The following is a 19,401-nucleotide window of genomic DNA, read 5'->3' on the forward strand; positions in this document are numbered from 1 at the left end:
TTAAGAACCTATGTTTGCGTTGATTGAATATGATAAAATAGAGTGCATCAATAAGATAGAATTATACAAACTTAGAATTATTTTTAAGTCCTTCCCCCCCCCCCCCAAAAAAAAACATAGAGAAGAGAGACAAGAAGTGAAGTGTTAAAAAAAAAAAAAAATACACCATGAAAAAGATGGATTATGATAATATTAAAATAAAATTATGATATATATATATATATATAATATAGATGAAAAAAATACATGTCATTGATGTAGTAGGACTATGTAGTATGTGATATCATTTTAATGGTGAAAAGTTTTAGTTGGGATATAAATTTAGATGTTTCCTCGCTATATGACTGCATTTGAATTTTAAGTCATAAAAATAAGAATTCAAGGTGGAAAAGTATGTAACGATTGTGTGTAAAATGAAAATAAATTTTTAGAATGCGATCAAATTTTGGACTTTAATATAGGCGATGGTTTAATAACTTTGACGAATTAGATTTAGTATATGTGTCATAATTTTATTTTAACATTATCATAATCCATCTTTTTTGTTGGGCATTTTTTTTTAAACACCATACTATAGTATTATAAAAAGTGGAGGATATTAAGAGAAAAAGATGCATAATTTAATAAATATAAAATTACAATGCACAGTCGGTATTATTAAAAGTGGAGTGCTTGTCTGAGACTGTAGTGCAGTGATTATAAATCTAAGAACGTTGGTTGGCTGAGTCTTCGTAAGCAATGGGACCTTAAAAAAAATACATACTTGAATTAAAAAAAAACATAGACAATAAAATTTTATAATATATTATTTTTACCCCGTGCATTTTGCTTCCGATCTCCATCAACAAACAAAACCTAATCCAAGTTCCCTCCCGCTCCCCCTTCTCTTCCTTCACCGTCCGATTCTCTTCTTCTCATCGTCGTCCTCCTCCTCGTCTTCTTATCTACATCCAGGTTCCTCTCGCGTATCTCCCATCGAGGGGGAGAACGACGCCGTAAGCCGACCGTCTTCTAGAGTCGGGTCTGAGTAAAAGTTTCTCTCTGTTCGTCTTCTCTCCTTCCTTCTCCATTTCCCTCCCTGGACTATTTTTTTTATTCAACTGTGATCCATTTTGTACCCGTTTTTGTTAGTTTATCATCTTTTTGCAAACCTGGGTAAAAATTCCGACATATTTTTTCCCATCGGTATTTAAAATGATCGAGTTTCCTTTTCTCGGATTGCAAACGTAAGTTACCTTTGATGGTGATTTTATTATCTATGCTTTCTCTGTGGATGCTTCCAGTAAGAAATTAGTTTTTGTTTACCTTACACGCTAGCAAAGCGCAGGCTTTTTGTTGACAACTTTTTGTTCTTTGGAATGATGAAGATATAATTTATCATGGTGTCATTGTTTTCTCTATTTTTTCTCCTGAATCCTTAAGCAAACATGCTTATTGACCTCGAAATCAGCTAAATGCTTAACTGCTTGTCTTCAGTTCTGTACTGGAACTCCAGTGGCCATTGATGATTGATATGTGAATCTGAAGAAGGTGCAATGGCGTTGGTAGTTCATCAGATGCAGGTTTTTGTTAAGCTTTCTCACAAAGTGTACTATTTTTTAACTCGTAGATTCTATACTTAACATTATCGTGCATTCATACATTTAGCTATATCTTTACTGGCTCTCCATGCTTTTTGTTTTTTTTAACTTCTTGACTAACATATTATTATATGTTTTTCTAAAGCTATGCTATTTTTGCTGTTTTTTAGAGTCCTATTTCTCCACATTCACCTAGTTCTAAACCATCAACAAGAGGGGTGAACTGGAGAACCTTGACGGTTCATTTCAATAACAGAATTCCTGATTTTGCATCATTGAAGCATGATATCAATTTCAGGTAAGTCTGTTTAAAATAATTGGGTCAGTTCTATTACGGCTGTTAGTCTGTCTTTATATTGTACCTCTGCTATCCAGTATGAAACACACCAAAACATCTGGCAACTAAGTTGTGGTATCTAAAACAACAATAACCACGTGATTATATCCCAATGCATAATATAACCAATGGTTAGTTCTTGGATTTGGCATCATTTTTACTTATTGCATTTCATGTATATGGTATCCCGATTGAGATTTGTGAAATCAATTGTGTGAACTAGTTATGAAAATGTCAATAATCATTAAATAACAGCGTTAAATATCTAAAATCTATCATGGCGTTGACTGCTTTTAAATTTAAATTCCCCTTGTTTTCTTCAAATTGCTTATTCTCGTGTATCATTCTTGCTTATTGCTTTGGGACAATATGCAATCTAGATTGAGGGATTTGGTATATAAATCTTGTAAACTAATTAATGTAAACGACAGTGATATCGAGTATGTTATCCTAGGTTCCACTAAAAATCAGGCTCAAGATAACCGTGCTAAACTTCTAGAGTATATCATGGAATTCAAAGTTTTTTATTTACAGTTTTCCTTGTTTTCTTCTATACTCTAAAGTACACAATTTATTAAAACAAAGATATACAGCCTACACCTTAAAATAATTTAGTAAACATTAACAACAAGCATGCATTAAGTATCAACAAGGCTCTAAAATTCGCTAGGCGCTAGTCGGACATCAGACCAGCACCTAGCGCCTAGCCCGCCTTGGCGGGGACTAGGTGTCGCTATGCGGATTCCTCGGTATCAGCATAATTTATATAATAAATCACATATTATAACTCCAACACAATAACATCAAATTTAAAATGAGTTCAAAATTACACAACTAATAAAATGTCATTGGATACAAACTCAATATCAAATTTATTCTACTTCTTCTTCTCCATAATTTTCAACAACTTGCTCTTCATCGGACACAAACTCAATATTATCATTGTGATCCTCCTCTTCTTCGGATGCAAAATCATCCTCTTAAAGTTCTCTCACTCTAGAGCTCCTTCAGAGTTGTAGGTTTTCATCTGCTCTACTTCATCAACCATTTGCCATGTGAGCCCAGAACCTAGTTCAACTTCATATCCTTCCTCACCATCCACAATCTAACCTTGTGTATTTGAAGCATCTTTGCAAGAGAACATTGACATTTCTTTCTTTTTCTCTTTTTTGTTTGTTCAACAATCTAGCATTAAATTGGATAAATACTATATTGTTCAACCTTTTGACATCTAACATATTTCTTTTCCTTGTATGAATATAAAAAAAAGAGAGAGTAAATATTATAGTAACATGAATATAAACTTTAAAAATTAATACTTTACTTTAATTAAAGACTTAAAATTTAAAGCTTACTCCTTCACATGCACTCCAATTTCTTTCACACCCAAATGCACTTGTAGTTAATAGAAGTATCCTCAATACCACTCTTAGCAAGTTGGGTGTGTGAGCACCGTATGCACTCTGCTATGCGCATGGATCAAATGTATCATCATTTTTTTCAAATGCTTTTACTGCCAATGTTTTTTCAAATAACCCAGTTTGGTCTCTATATTTTGCAAATTCCTTGTTAATAATTTATCTTGTATATCTAACTCATTGGCATGCAAAATTTCTTTGCATTCAAAAATCCCCATCGCAACCTCCTCATAAAGGGCAATAGAACTATCTTTATAGTAAAAATAGGGATTCAACAAAAAGGTAGTGGTATGCAATGATATATCAAGTCTATCCTTCATTTTTGACTCAATAATCGCTATGATAGGTTGATAATTTGATTCCACATTTTAGGGCCACATTGATATCTTCTTTAGCTTGAAGATGCTCTCCATATAGAAACCCTATTGATGACTTTCTATCTCCATCTACCAATCGAAGAACTCTTACTAAATGAGCAAATATTTTTAAACACTGTCACACCTTGGTAAAGTTGTTGCTTTGTGACCTAAAGGTCACGAGTTCGAATTCTGGAAACAGTCTCTTGTAAAAAGTAGGGTAAGGCTGCTGCGTACAATGGATCCTTCCTTCGGATCCGCATGGCGGGAGTTTCGTGCACTAGACTGCCCTTTTTACAGTGTCACATTATTCCAAAAACTCATGCTCATCAGAGTAAGCCAATTTCCCTTTATTTATTTTTGATCATTTACATTTCTCCCACATATTACTTGTAAAGATGACCCTTAAACTTGATTTTTTTCAATCAAACTTTACAATGTGAGGAAATTTGATGCAAACCGGGTAACTTTTGGCAGAATTATGTCTCTCTTTTACATGAAACTTCTCACCAATGGCAAAGTCTTATGGTGAGCATAAATGAAAATGGTAAAAGATTTGAATTGCTCAATTACCTTTTTATATCGTGGAAACTTGCTAATACTTTCAAGCATGAGATTAACCGTGTGAGTTGCACATGAACTCCAAAAGATCCCAAGTCGCTTTTCTCTCATCAATTTAGTTGTAGACATATTGTTGGTAGCATTATCTGTTATAATCTGAACAATATTCTAAGCTCCTACTTGTTCAACATACTTGTCAACATACTCAAAAATAAGTTTAGCTGTACGTGCCTTATCTGAAGACTCCTTAGACTTTAAAAATGTAGTACCCTCCTTGCAATTAATACGTAAATTTAAAATGCTTCTTCTTTTTCTATCACTCCATGCATCTGTCATGATGGAGCACTCATTCTTTTCCCATTCTTCTTCATGTTTCGTTAGTAGTTGTTTTGTTTTTTCAACTTCAGCTTTTGACATTGGTTTCCTAAGTTGATATTGAGTTGGACGCTTGAATCCTGGTCCAAATTGACTCATTGCTTCCATTAGTTGCTTGAATCTATCATTATCAACGGCATTGAATGAGATTCTATTTTCATAAACTCATTTCCCAACATATGGTTGAACTTGTTGAGTTCTTTTTTTGAAAAGAGCCTCATTTATATTTTTTTTGGCGAAGCACTTTACTCCCACTTGAACCTACATTTTCTGGAGCAATTGCCGATGCATATCTATCCATGGGGCCAAGTGGAAGAGGTTTTTTAGATGGATTTATTCCTTTAATTTCAGAACCTTCTTCATCTAGAGAAATTGTCATCTCTCCTCTATAATTTTGTTCTTTCGTTATTTTGTTCTTCTTTCTGTTCCTTCTAAAATGACATGTTTACACTTATTTTTATTTTCTTGAGATGTTTTTCGACAACTAGATAAACTTCCAGGTATATTTCTGCTCCTTGATCCTATACACTCCCCCGACATCATTTTTCCACACAACTTGCATTTAGTTTTGTCGAGGTTCTTAGGATCAATCAACATCCCAACCTCTCATTCGATGTCATTTGACTTTCTTCTAAGAATCTCGGATTGGATTGAGTGACTGATGCTGTCGAAGATGGATTGCTTGCCATTATAATTGTTACAACCTGAAAAGTGATTTAAAAATAAATTTATGATCTTTAAAATCATTAATAACAAGTCTAAGAAAAAATTATATATAAAATAATTAAGATATAATTATATATAAAATATTAAGATATAAAATATTTATATTTTAAGACTTAAGAGCATTGAAATCAATAAAAAAAATATAAATCAGTAAGAATATAAATTTGATTTATATGAATTAATAAAATTTGTTTTAATTTTAAATATAAAATTATGAATATAAATATGATTTATATAATTAATAATATTTATTAGAATTTCTTAATTTTAAATATAAATTATTAGAATATAAATAAATTCATGCAATTTATTAAAAAAATAATTTTAAATATATTTTTTATATAATTTATTGGGATAATTTAATTATGATTTCTAGAAGCCTATTTGAATTATCCTATTTAGTTGAGGAAATGTTTAAATTAAATAAATAATAAAAAAAACGTCGTGGGCTGCGGGTGCTAGCGCTAGCAACATCGAGACGCCTCCGATGGCACCAGACGCATTGTGGGACGCATCCGGCACCACCAGTCTCGTTGACGGAGGCTTCCAGCGCCACCAGAAGCATCCTGCGATGCAAGAAGTGTCGCGAGACGCGTCCGATGGCGATGCGTCCTGTGCCATTGGACGCATCGCGGGATGCTTCCGACCGATACCAGACATGTCGTCGGAGGCATCTGGGGCCACCAGAGGCATCTGACGTCACCGAAAACATACCACGATGCCGAAAGCATCGCGGGAGGAAAAAAAAGAAATTTCAGTAATAAAAAGCTTATTGGCGATCGTTGGCTTTCGGAGGAGATGAGAGGAGTCGAACACGGCGTAAGGGGGACATGAATCGACGGAACATAGGTTTAGGGCTTTAAAAAAATAAAAAAAACTGAAATTTCTACGACACTGCACACGACCGCCTAGGTGGATGCGCTGCCTAGACTGGCCGCACACCCATCACGGCCGCCTAGGTGGATGCGCCGCCTAGACTGGCCGCACACCCGGTTTCTGGGGCGATTGCCGGCGGCCGAGCGCCTAGGTGACCGCCTAGGCCGCATTTTCGAACACCAAGTATCAAACCAACTGATGCCACACCTCATAAAGTACAATCAAGGTTACTGCACAAGTCTCAAAAGTCAAAACCATTCTTTTAGTTATCTCATCCATTCTGCTTCTTCTTGTTTGATGCCATCATGTGTGTAAATGGAATAGTTTACTTTTTTTTTGGAATTGTTATTTGCTTCTTAGCTTATTTATTTTGTGGGCATTCTACAAATGTTTTATGTGTTTGACATCATGAAGTGTCTGAAGAGAAATTCTACATTCTTAAAACTATTATATGCATTTTTTGTGGGTATTTGTACAGATGGAACTAACTCGACACATCCATGAAATGCTATCATAATGCATGTTTGTAGATGACATTATTTTGGTCGATGAGATTCCTGAAGGAGTATATGTTAAGTTTGAATTTTGGTGGGAGACATTGGAAGTTCAAAGTTTTAGACTTAATAGAGTAAAAATAGAATATATGAAATTTAAATTTAGTAGTAGTAGATATAACAAAACAATTGTTAAAATACAAAATAACAAGTTACAAGATGAGTTACTTGTACTTGAAATTTTTAAGATCAGAAATAGAGGATGTGATGACTCCCCTGACTAGGGCGATTGGTAGTGGGAAAGAAATGTGTGGTTTCAAGAGAAGTGACATCAATGGACATCAAGTACTTGCTTAGATTAGGACTGTAGCATCTATATCCTTTTTGAACTTGAGAATACCCAAGAAAAAAACACTTCAAAGATTTTGGATCAAGTAGAAAAAGATACTTGATTTTGGATCAAATTGTGAATTGAGGGTGAATATTTTGAATAAAACGCGTACAACTAATTGTTCTAGGTTCAATAGGAAACAATGATTTATTTGGAAAGAGAATGTGATTAGGATTCTCTCCCGACTAGAGCGATTGGTAGTGCGAAAGAAATGTGTGGTTTCAAGAGAAGTGACATCAATGGACATCAAGTACTTGCTTAGATTAGGACTATAGCATCTATATCCTTTTTGAACTCGAGAATACCCAAGAAAAAGACACTTCAAAAGATTTTAGATCAAGTAGAAAAAGATACTTCACAGATTTTGGATCAAATTGTGAACTGGGGCGAATATTTTGAATAAAACGGGTACAACTAATTGTTCTAGGTTCAATAGGAAACAATGATTTATTTGGAAAGAGAATGTGATAAGGATTCTCACCATGAAGAGACTTATTTGGAAAGAGAATGTGATAAGGATTCTCTCCATGAAGAACGGACGATGGCATACGATTAATTAAAAAGCAAACTGTGAAAATTGCATCAACCCAAAATTGTTTAAGAACATGCATTTGAAATAATAAAGCTCTTGCATTTTCAAGGTGTTATTTTTTCTCTTAGCAACTCCATTTTGAGATAGTGTGCCTACACAAGAGGTTTGATAGAGAATGCCATGTTAAGAGTCATGTAAGTTTGAAAAGATTTCAACACGTATTCCTTAGCATTATCATTTTGCAATATTTGTACAAGAACATTAAATTGAGTTTTAATCTCAACATAAAAGGCAGAGAAATGAAAAATAACTTAGAATTATTTTTCATCAAATATAATTATGTCTTGAGAATAATCATCAACAAAAATAACAATATACTTAAATCAATTTAAGACATAACAAGATAAGTTCCTAAAGTGATCTAATTTAAAAGGAGCACTAGCTTGTTTATTGACTCTTGGACTTGAACTAAAATGAGTGTTTAGTAAATTGACATGACACATAATCTAATGAGGATAGAATATAAAATTGGGGACAAAATTTCTTCAATACTAGGAGAGAAGGATTACCGAATAGATATTGTGCTTCTAACGGGGTGATTATTCTAGAACATGTGATACATTTTGGTACCTATGCATCAAGGATGTAGAGGTCTTTGACTCATGTCCTTTACCAATAATCTTCTTTACCAATAATTAAGAGTATGGGTGAGTTTGCTTATGGAAATTAAATTAAAAGACAATTGAGAAGACCGTGTAATAGAATTAAAGGACTTTAATAATTGTGTCAGACCCCAAAACATAGGAGGTTGATCCATTTGCTAAAGTAACCGTAGAAGTAGAGGTATGTGATTGAAAAGTAGAGAACATATTAGAATTACTTGACATATGATATGTGAGATCAGAATCAATGACCCATTTGGAGGATGAGAAAATAGGATATATATTTGGTTTACGTGACTCTTTAATGATTCTTGGTACTGAAAGAATTTGACATATTCTTAATAGAAATACATACTTCTTCTCGACCATATCACTAAAGAGCCGCAAGAACAAAAAAAACCCTGAATACCAAAGAAATATTAAACTTGTTGCACAAAAAAGTCTCACACTTGAATAGATGGTGACTCAACTAAGTATGTGAAGATGCTGTATGGAGCAACGTGGACGGAATAGTGACAACTGAAGAGATCTCTGATAATGAATGCACTTTCACACGGTGGTGTGTGGGACTTGATCGAAAAATTTGTAACGATGCGTGTGGCTCATATGCAGAGATTCTAATAACTGGAATCTAGGTGATGAGAGATTGATGATTAACCGTTCCTCCTAGGCCAGCGACGATTAATGGAAGAGAAGACTTGTCGCGATCAATAATGGAAAAGAAGAGAAGGCTAGGGTTTGGAATGATGGCTAAGGTTTGGAATGATGACTAGGGTTTGGAGATACAGCTGGGGTTTTACTATGATACCAGGTTAAGAAATTTTGAAGGAATTTAAAATATGTTATATTTTTTATTCATCAATCTCATATATATATATATTATCTAGATTTAATCATATCCCTATATTTTCTATTTTATTTATATAATTTGTAACATTTTTCAACTTGAGGTTGTGTGTGGTTTGTTCTGTTATATTTTAAATATGGAATTGTAATTGTTTTTTAAAATTATCTTATGTTCAAGGTTGTATTGAATCCTTTTGTCTTTAGTAATGCACATCTCCTACTAAAGTAAATCAAAATGAGCTGTAATCTCTTCTAATATCACAATACCTATATAAATTTTCAAATTGTGATTAGTATTCTATTACACTTACATATGATTGTTTGTATATTAACTTGTAGTATAGTTCATGATTATCAAAGTCTTTGAGTCCCCTCGGGACGGTTTAGTGGCTAGCGCATGAGGTGTTGCCACCATAAGGTCTGGGGTTTGAATCATGACAAAAGCCGAGGTAAATGCCTCCCTTATATGTTAGTCACTATTCCAAAGGTTAGTAGCTGTCCGTGATTTACCTCCTCTGTGTTGGCCCTGAGACGGGTTGGCGGGGGCGCTGGGGGCGCTGGGGGCGAGCGTATTCGTCTTTTGCCACCATGATTATTAAAGTCTTTGTAGTATATTTTTCTTTAAGATTACTTCTCATTTTATGTAAATGTTTGATAGGTGGTTTTCTATATTAGTTTGAATTAACCTTGAATTTCTTAACAATTGCAATGAATTTATATTTGGCAAATTGTGCTCATTCAATAACAACCATTTCATGATAGTCAAAGTACTATTCTATATTAATTAACAATTAAAGAATTAAGGAATGTATTAAGATCTATTCTTTCATAAAAAAATAGGGGATTTTGCCCTTATATGTCTAGGCCTATAACTATTATTATTTTTGGGAAAGTGATTTGAGTTTTCTTTAGCCATAACGTAATGAGATTGTTAGTTTCTATAGTTGATGGTGGTATATGTGTTTGAAGGGTAATGTGCATTGCAATTATTCATATAGTCTAATTTAGTTTTCATGAATTTAAGCTAGTTCTCTTTGTGAGTATAGTTTCTATAACTCTTGTAAAATTTATTTGGTGCTAATAGTGTTTCCTTTCATTGGGTTGAGTTATGTATATCTGTAAGGAATGATGCTTGCAAAATAAAGTTATGTGATAAACTAAGTATAATACAAAAACAACAACGAATCACAATGATATCTAATTAGAGTGCAAGCAAATGAATTATGGATACGATGATTATTTATATTTCAATGGATGATTAAGCTAAACTACCTCTATCATTGATAATGCCAAAAGTGATAATGCCAAAAGAGAGAATGATAGCACCAAAACTGGGCTTTGATGTGGTCTACGGGGAAGTATTCATTGATTTGAGAACAAGGTTCTGGCGGTGGCATGATGGGGTTGGCATGAGAAGGATGAGGAGTCCTTATGCAAGTGTGGAAGTGCCATATGAGAGGTGAGTGGCTCACGCATAGTGAGTCAACAAAGTAGCTTTGAGTGGTGACAACACGAGTGAGCAATGACGTTGATGCTGTGAATGCAGGAGATGAAGGGTGTGTAGATGTGTGTGCTCCTCGGAGGGGAGATTGCATGGCGTAGTGGATGATGAGTGGTGCCGTTAGAAGCAAAACCAAATGAAGATGTTGGATTTCGTGCATTGGTTGTTTAAAGGTTTGATTTCCTCTGTGGTGGTGCATGAGTGATGTTAGGTTGTAAAATAGAGGTGAATTTGACATGATCTAGCTTGGGGATGTAACTATAGTGGCATAGTTGGATGCATACGAGTAATTGTGGGCATCTCTAAGAGAGAAGATCCATCATGGTGGGAGTGGAAGAGGCTGGTGTTAAAAGTCATGTGTGATGATAGAGTCATATAGAGCAGGCTATCAAGGGGTTCTAGTGCCATGGGAGCAGTTATAACTATAAGGTCTATTGTGTTTGCAAAATAGGAGGTAGCATAACTGGGGCAAAAGACCGTGATGAGGTTTCTGATGTTCCGATTAGGACCTGCCTCCTAGGAAGGAAATCTTGAGAGGAAGGCTCGAGGGGTCACCCAAATTTTGAATAAAACTTCATTATTTTGGAACTAAAACTCATGTTTGATCAAATAACTAGTATATAGACCAAATTAGGATACCAACATGAAAAATTATACTGGAAAAGTTGAAACAATTTATCTCACTGAAGAGAAATATTATTATTAACTAAAAGATGATCTAATACGTAATACATGAGATCCTAACTTCTTTTATTAACTTGAAATATATGATCAAGTTATATAAAACTTGAAATTATGTTTATCCCTAAAAATTTTAATAAACTTTGAAGGATATAATTTATCTTTAAAACTATAATAAACTTTTAACAACCCATTGAAATTTAAAAAAAGAGTCCGGTGCACAAAGCTTTCACCAATACGGGCCGAGGAATGGTTTATTGGATGCTACTTTACATTGCATTGTAAGAGTTATTTTCGTGACTCGAACCTGTGACTACGACAATAACTTTACGATTGTGCCAACACTCCCCTTCTAACTCTTAAAAATTTAAAAATTATATAATTTTTAAATTCTATATTTGTAAAGAAAATTTGTAAATTGATCCCCAATTTTCGAATTGCATCAGTTTGCGTTCTTGGAATTATTATTTTCTTATTAGTTTACTATTTTTGTGGGCGTTTGTACAGATGTTTGACTAAGTAGATGTAGATGAAGCAACCATTTTGTTCTTTTTATGTTCACTTAACTATGGCAGTTACTTTGCTTCTAGTGTTGTTTTAAATCTCCTTATTCTTTTATTGGGCGTCTCTTGGAATGAGACTAAATGATGCCTTTTCTCATGACTTAGTCTATACTGTAATTGCACTTGATGATGTTAATATTATTGCACGGTTCAATGAAATAGGTTTTGAATTTTGATGGTTTTATGATGCCTTTTCTCAAGACTTATTCTATACTGTAATTGCACTTGATGATGTTAATATTATTGCACGGTTCAATGAAATAGGTTTTGAATTTTGATGGTTTTCCTTTGTATTATGGAAAGAAGTGCAGTTTTTTTAAAAAAAAATTTCATTGATTGGTTTTCTTTGGATTTTTTGGTGCAAGATTGTTTTCCTAATTCAAAAACATTCCTCCTTTTTACTCAATTTTACATGTGGTTTTGCCACATTTAATTTCCAATACATGTGGTTCTTGTTGACTTTGCAGGTCAGGTATTCTCATGGTTAGCTACAAATGTTGTGACAGAGGGCATCCTATCTGTTTCAAGAAGAAAGCTTCCAGAGTTTCTTCTTTTAAAGGCAATGCACAGAACAATAGGCCTGATAGAAAGGACTCAAAGATTTCTAGACCACCAGTCCAGATTTCTAGGATGCAGCAAGGAAAAGAGGAATTTCTGTCTGAATCTCTTGATATCCAAAAACATCCAGTACCTTATGCACCTGAAGGGAACGATAGCATGACAGTGAGATCTCTAGCAATAAGAAAATTATTTGTGAAGTGGCTCATCATGTTGCGGTCACCACCATCCAACCCAACAATGGATAAGAATCTTAATGAAAGGACATCCCAGTATGCTACATCCAAAACTCAGCACAGTATAGATGGAACAAAGGCAGGGAGTATTCCAAAAGCTATGCTTGTATACCTCTTAGGAGTTGATGCTGCTATATCTATCCCATTTTTTATATTGTAAGTTTCAACATGACTACTTATTTCTCTTCACCTTACGAAACTCCCTACTATTACTATGTCTCTAATTCATTGTTTTCATTATCACGAACAGAGTTTGAGTATTTCTTGTGTAACTTGTTCTATTAGGTCGTTTGATTGAATTTTCACACAATCATGCCTAAATTAATCAATTTTGTGCATCTAAGTAGTAAGTACTAGTATGCCTATAGAAATGACTAATTCACTGTCTAATTTTTTGGAGAATGAACCAATTAATGAAAATTATCAAGTAAGCCTTTTTGTTTGGCGAAGTAGATCAAGATATTATGCAATTTGTGATCCTATCCTCATATAACAGTCTGTAAATCACTATACTAACTTTTCTTATAAGCTTCCTAATCATACATGCAAATCCTTACTGTCAGGTTAAGACTGTAAATAAACAGAGGTTGGTATGTTATAATCATTATGAACAGCTAACCATACTCAGTTTTAACAAATTAAATACATGTGATAATTAGATGGCCATGTATATGCAAATAATCTAGTGTTTTCTGAATGCTCTAACACTTTGAGTGGTTGACTGCTACTTTATCTATGATGTCACGTCCAAGAAAATGTCATGTGCCTTTGAAGAACAAATTGTTGATATTTTTATCAAGTCTCTCTGCCAACTTTTTCTATGTTCTATGTGATAAATTTGTGGCAAATATCTATGCTCCAGTTTGAAAGGGGAATTTTAGATAGAGTAGAAATAAATTTGTGTTGTATTAACCTAGTTTAATTCCATAGTTATTAGATAGTTATTCTGGAGCCTTCAAACATATCACTTGTATTCCTATTTCAGCCTGTTTTAGTGTAAGAATGACATATCCAAATTTCCAATTATATGTTACATTGTTGTCAAAACAACTCTAGTTAAAATTTGGATTTCATATGCCTCCTATATGTGTAGCAAATCACATATGTACCATGTAGTTGGTTAACCATATAATTTTGCATAGGAGTTATATTTATGGAGACAAGATGTTATACATTATTATCAATATATAAATGTTATTTGTTTAGAAAACATAGATTGGATATAGACCCACATACACATCTGCTTGTCACATATCTGCTGTGCAATGGACCCCACCTTAGTATTACCGTGATACAAGTACAACTAAAAAATTTGAATGATTCTTGCATTACTAAAGCTATCACCTTAGACAATTCAATGAAAGGATATATGCTGCTCGCTACAAATAGGCAAGGTATGTAGCACATTATTGTTGTAGTTTTAATCAATTGGTGGGAGTTGGCGAGTTGCAAAATCTTTTGTATAGGTATATTACCTTAAATAAAGTCAACAATATCGATCTGAATGAAGAATCATGATTCAAACACTAGTAATTGGTGTTGACTTAATCGATTAGAGAGGATTGATTAAATATCTGAAGTCTATTAAACCTATAATTGAGATTTTTTTTAAAAAAACTTTGTATAAATTTCAGGGCTGAGCATGAGTTGGTTTGTTGATTTCAAGCACAAAATTGAGGGTATTTTTGGTTTCTAATTTTGCAAACTAAAACTATATCAAATGTAACTTTCAAGTATCCAAATTGAACCAAAATTTCAATTGGTTCAGTTTGAACAAAAAGGAAATAACACTAACTCTCATATTTTACTCTGCCTCTTGAAGTCAAGAAGCCTACTTCTTTGGTTAAAGTAGATGTACAATACAATTTGTCAGACATATTCTTAGAACTGTTTACATGTAGTCTATATTATGCTACACCTTAACATATTCTAATTATTTATTCAGTTTAATTCCTTCTTTTAGTTGCCAGAGTTTAACAGAATTCAAACAGAAACATCCAAACTGCAATACCAAAAAACTTGGCTTGTTAGGGTTTTTTTTCCTTTTCAGTTTTTAGTACCCACCAAATTTCATTATGCTTTTTTTTAATCTCTTTCCATTTTTTTTGTCATGGCAAAGGATATCTTTTCATAAAAATAACTGCACTAATTTCTTATTTCTTGAATCTGTGATGCTTCTCGTTTGTTTTTAGTCTCATTTGTAAAGTGGTACTTCTTCATATCTAATGTTGTTCTACTCTTGGTTAGAGAAGCAAACATTTTGTTCAACTGTGGGTAAAAGGGGTGTTATATTCTTTCAACTTAGTATCGACATTTCAGTTTATTATTAGTTTTTGTTTAGTTATGATTTGCTGAAGGTGGAGAAACATGTCGTTGTAGTGTTTTTTCATCCTCTCTAAAGATAGTTGGACACTCAAGTTTAATTACTAGAAACGCCTAACAGTATCTTCATATGATTGATCATCTTTCTTCTGGCAGTATCCCTTTGTTTCTAACTATCAAAGTTGTCCACGGAGCTGAAGCAGCAAGGGACCTAATGCCATTGTGGATAGCTGGGCCTCTTATAGTTGCTCTCTATATAAAAGTGATTCAGAGGATATGCTCATTGTATGCTTTCCTCTTTGTCCAGGGTGGTAAATTCGTAATGGATCTGCCCAAGCATGCTCTACTTGTATACAGTTGCATAGCTGAGGGAAAACTCAGGGCATATCTGTGGACTTGTTTTGTTAAGCCTTTCGTAGACATCAGTGCCTTCAAATACAAGGATTATTTTAGCCAGAAGTATGAACAACTTAAAGTAGTGGCTGCCGAGAATTATATCAGTTTGGTTGAATCAATCTGGCCATATTACTGCAGAACTATCCGTTTCCTGAAGAGAGCCAATCTCATTTAGCAACTGATTACCTCCCAACTACATCTATATCTTACAGCAGTGAGCTCATAGCTTTTTGCAGATTGAGTGCGGATTTTTCCTAATGGTTCTTGTTGGAGACTGGAACAAATTTTTACAAATTGAACCTAAGAATCCCTCCCAGAAGAACAAGGTGAGGACAAGGAATTTACTGATCATCCTAAGATGAACTTTTGTCATGTTCAGTGTTTTATGGATGCCTAAGCGCGATATGCTTGTTTAGCTGCCATTTCTTAATTGCTATTGGTCAAGCTCCATATTCTTATTAAACGGCAGGATACAAGTTTTTGATTTTTCGTTCATTATTATTTGCTAATTTTATTGTGGTGGACAAAAGAATCTGATCCTGTAAGGTCCAAAATCCGCAAACGTAAACTCCATGCATGCAATATAGAAAAATAGTAATTTAATTTAATGATTTTAAATGCATTATATCATCTGCTAGGCACGATTAAAGGTTTAATTGATTAGTATCGCATGACTTCATAATTAGGATTTTGATTTTTTTTTGAATATTAGATGCTGGGCCAAGTTTATTTTTTCATTAATATTAAACCAAAACAGGTTTCAAATATATAAATATTCTCGATGAAAACTACTGTATGAATAGTAGTCACATGAATATTAATTATATAAATAGTGATTTTTGCTCATATATAGGTTTTTATTGATTTTATTGGGCCTAGTTACCTAGGATTAGTGGGCCTAATCTTGACCTAAATATTTAAAGCCAAAAACCTTATCTTCCAAGCATATGATTTCCCACAAAGCTTCACGGCAAAATTGAGGATGAGGAGTCTGGTGGCAGTCGCAATGTCGTCGTTTCATATCAAATGATTTTTGATCAAGTTTCAAGGATAAATCGAAGCCAAGTCATTTTCCTATCCTTTCGGCAACTCTCCTACGTGTTTGGATTAGAATAATCGTACCCTGTCCGTCATATGCTCGTTCGGATGTTGCGATTTACCTCTTTCGTGATGACCTTAGGTCGGGTACAGTGGAGGCGCTGGGGGCGAACGTTTCGCCTTTTGCCACAATGGATTAGAATAATCGTGTGTGAATCACATAAAGGCATGTTCAATCCTTCGCCCCTCTCATCATTCAAGCTATATATATGTGTGCTTTGATTTATTGCAGGAAGGAAAGTTAATAGCATGATGAATATTTTCGTTTTTGCTGATTTATGCATGAAAATGATGCCTATTTTTTGTTTTATTGAATTATGCATGAAAACTTGATATTCCTTGCGTAAACGCATGGTTTGATGTTGCAAAGCGGCTGCTGGTCTAGGAAGGGTTGGGTATGATAAAAATATTTAATTTAAATGATTATGAATATTTTAGGAAATTTAATGATATATGCTGTTATTACAATGTATGCGTGACTTTAAGAGAAAAAAAATGATATAATGTATGATATTTATACAGGTGATGATAAGATGAAAAATTATCTTGAAGTATGTGAGTTGATTGTGATAAATTATGATTTGTGGATTTTCCGTGAGGGAGAAGGCACCAGAGGGAGCCCGTTCAAGGGAGAAGGCTCTCGAGAGGGTCCGTTTACGGGAGAAGGCCTTAGAGGGAGTCCGTTCACGAGAGAAGGCCCCAGAGGGAGCCCAATATCGGGTTTCCATTATTTTAGGCCACGACCCAGTGATGATAGTTACTGACATCCCGTCGCCTGGTACCATGACTTTACAGCTGAGATTGATCAATCGACCCCTTCCCTCCAATTAGCTAGTCACTTTTAATGATCAAACTTCACCTTAAATTTTTTTACAATGAATGCTAAATGCTATGATATATGATAAATGATTCATGATTATGATTATGCTATGATTATGATATTGTGAAAGATTTACTCATATTATTATGCTCATGTTATTTTAGGTAAGGATATTGTTTTTCACTGTAATATGAATATGCATTATTTGCTATGATGGTTAGGACATGCTAAGTCGTTAGACTCACTTAGTTTGAATGGTGCAGGTGAGAATAACATTGATGAGATTGGAGGCTCAGATGCTTGAATGGACTGGACAGACAGTATACATTCCAAGGACCTTACAAGCTTTTGCAGATTTGACGATCAAATGATTTTCTTTTTTACATATATACTATCTATGCTTAAGAATGGTTTTGGAGAAGAAAAATACAGTATTAAATTATTTATGCTAATCTATTTTAGTTTGTTAGACCTGGGTTGGATATTAAGAAGTTCTACTGTTTTATTTATGTTTATAATTTCGAGATATTCTAACAGTAGTTGAAATCGTTATAATGGTGTGTGTGGTTAAATATTTTTTTATTAATATTTTTACTTATGTATTTATTTATTAAATATAAAGCATGCGTTGGTTTTTTTTATTATATAGAAAAAAAATGATAATGGTAATAACAAAGTCAGAAATGACTTTAAGTAAATTAGAAGTTTGGGATATTACAGATTCGGAGATCCCTCTTGATCTGCTGAAAATTTCATGCATCCTAAAAAACATGTCTTTGGTTCATAATAGGTCAGATGTGGATTTATAATTTAAAATATTGTATTAATAATTTACTAATATTAAAAAAATCATGATTGTTGTGACCACGGATGCCACCATGTAGTCGCACCATCCTCCGCGCTCTCATTGATGGTCGCTACAATTAGGGCGGTAAATGATCGACGAATAAATTTGATGTTTGACTTGATAAAATTTTATTTATGTTTATTCAATACATACAAGATTAATTAAATAAATAAGTTTGAATAATTCGTTAAACTAAATGAATAAGTATAAATATATGTGTTTAGTTTGTTAATATTCATGAACAATGTGAATAATATTTTTTGAACCATATTTATTAAAATTTAAGAAATTTTGATAAGTAAACAAACAAATGTATTATCAAATTTAATAATCATTTAAACAAATTAAGTTCGTACTAAGTTTGAATTAAGCTCAAATTTATATTAAAAAAAATTAAGTTAAACTTGAATAATTATTTCGATGGTTTAATTCATTTTAGGATTGACTTAACTTAGTCCAATTATCTTATCAAACTAAATTATGCACCATAAAACTTAACTTGACTTTGCACATTTAGAATCCTAGATATGAGGTCATTGCATCATGACCTCACGGTCACGATGCCAATCCTGCACTGGAACTATAAATACCATCAATTTCGGATGACATATGTCAAACCTTAATCTTAGTGGTCCTACCATGGATGTGCAATGGCTATTCCATATTGACATTTTTTTTAAAGAAGAAAGTTAAATACAAGAATATAAGATAAGTTTTTTTTTTTTGATAAACGAAGTACTGACTCTTCAAATTCATTAATCTTGGATGTAATTAGTCTCACAGGATTTTTCTATCGTTTACTATGATAAATTGAAAAACGTCCATAAAGACTTAACATTTTTATAATTGTCATCCCATTAGAAAAAACATAACCATAATGTACCATAGTTGAAATTCTATAAGATATGCCTTTATCGTTGACAAGAGTTATTGCCTATTAAATACATGTGATATCTCCACGAAGCTGCACGCTCATAAGGAACCACTTGCTTCCAGTCATAAACATCATTTTAACAAATTCACTATTTTTATAATTTATTATTTATATGATAATTAAAATTGAACAAACAACATCAACTTAGACAAGTAGAAATACCAAAAATCTAAGATATTTCTATTCTTACTTCGTTACAATAGAAAAAGAAAAAATATATTGTCAATAATGATCCTAATACTTTTGATGTTGAAATTATAAAATTAGAAAGTTTCCATAAGCTAAAAGATT

At 33.3% G+C, this 19,401-nt stretch overlaps 1 protein-coding gene across 5 annotated transcripts; it reads left to right on the forward strand.

Annotated features, from left to right (window-relative positions):
• Positions 1-839: 839 nt before the first annotated feature.
• Positions 840-17,865, forward strand: LOC121985290. 5 transcript variants are annotated; one of them, XR_006113111.1, is made up of 6 exons: positions 840-1,043; positions 1,477-1,562; positions 1,751-1,878; positions 12,367-12,849; positions 15,172-15,737; positions 17,593-17,865. XR_006113111.1 is itself a non-coding variant. In XM_042538644.1 (5 exons), exons 2-5 carry the CDS (start codon positions 1,536-1,538, stop codon positions 15,584-15,586), a joined length of 1,053 nt encoding a protein of 350 aa, XP_042394578.1. In that variant the 5' UTR covers positions 840-1,043; positions 1,477-1,535; the 3' UTR covers positions 15,587-15,920. The 5 variants fall into 5 exon arrangements, 4 of the variants coding, with proteins under 4 accessions (XP_042394578.1, XP_042394579.1, XP_042394580.1 ...); XM_042538644.1 differs by lacking the exon at positions 17,593-17,865 and having other exon boundaries at positions 15,172-15,920; XM_042538645.1 differs by lacking the exon at positions 17,593-17,865 and having other exon boundaries at positions 840-1,021; positions 15,172-15,920.
• The last annotated feature ends 1,536 nt before the right edge of the window (positions 17,866-19,401 follow it).

Source organism: Zingiber officinale, chromosome 5B (assembly GCF_018446385.1).
Source record: "Zingiber officinale cultivar Zhangliang chromosome 5B, Zo_v1.1, whole genome shotgun sequence".
In the NCBI taxonomy this organism is placed as follows: Eukaryota; Viridiplantae; Streptophyta; class Magnoliopsida; order Zingiberales; family Zingiberaceae; genus Zingiber; species Zingiber officinale.

Coding starts and splice junctions, on each gene's coding strand:
- LOC121985290 (XM_042538644.1), top strand. CDS start 1,536: ATGGCGTTGGTAGTTCATCAGATGCAG. Junction 1,563..1,750: donor TGGTAGTTCATCAGATGCAG/GTTTTTGTTAAG, acceptor GCTGTTTTTTAG/AGTCCTATTTCTCCACATTC. Junction 1,879..12,366: donor AAGCATGATATCAATTTCAG/GTAAGTCTGTTT, acceptor TTGACTTTGCAG/GTCAGGTATTCTCATGGTTA.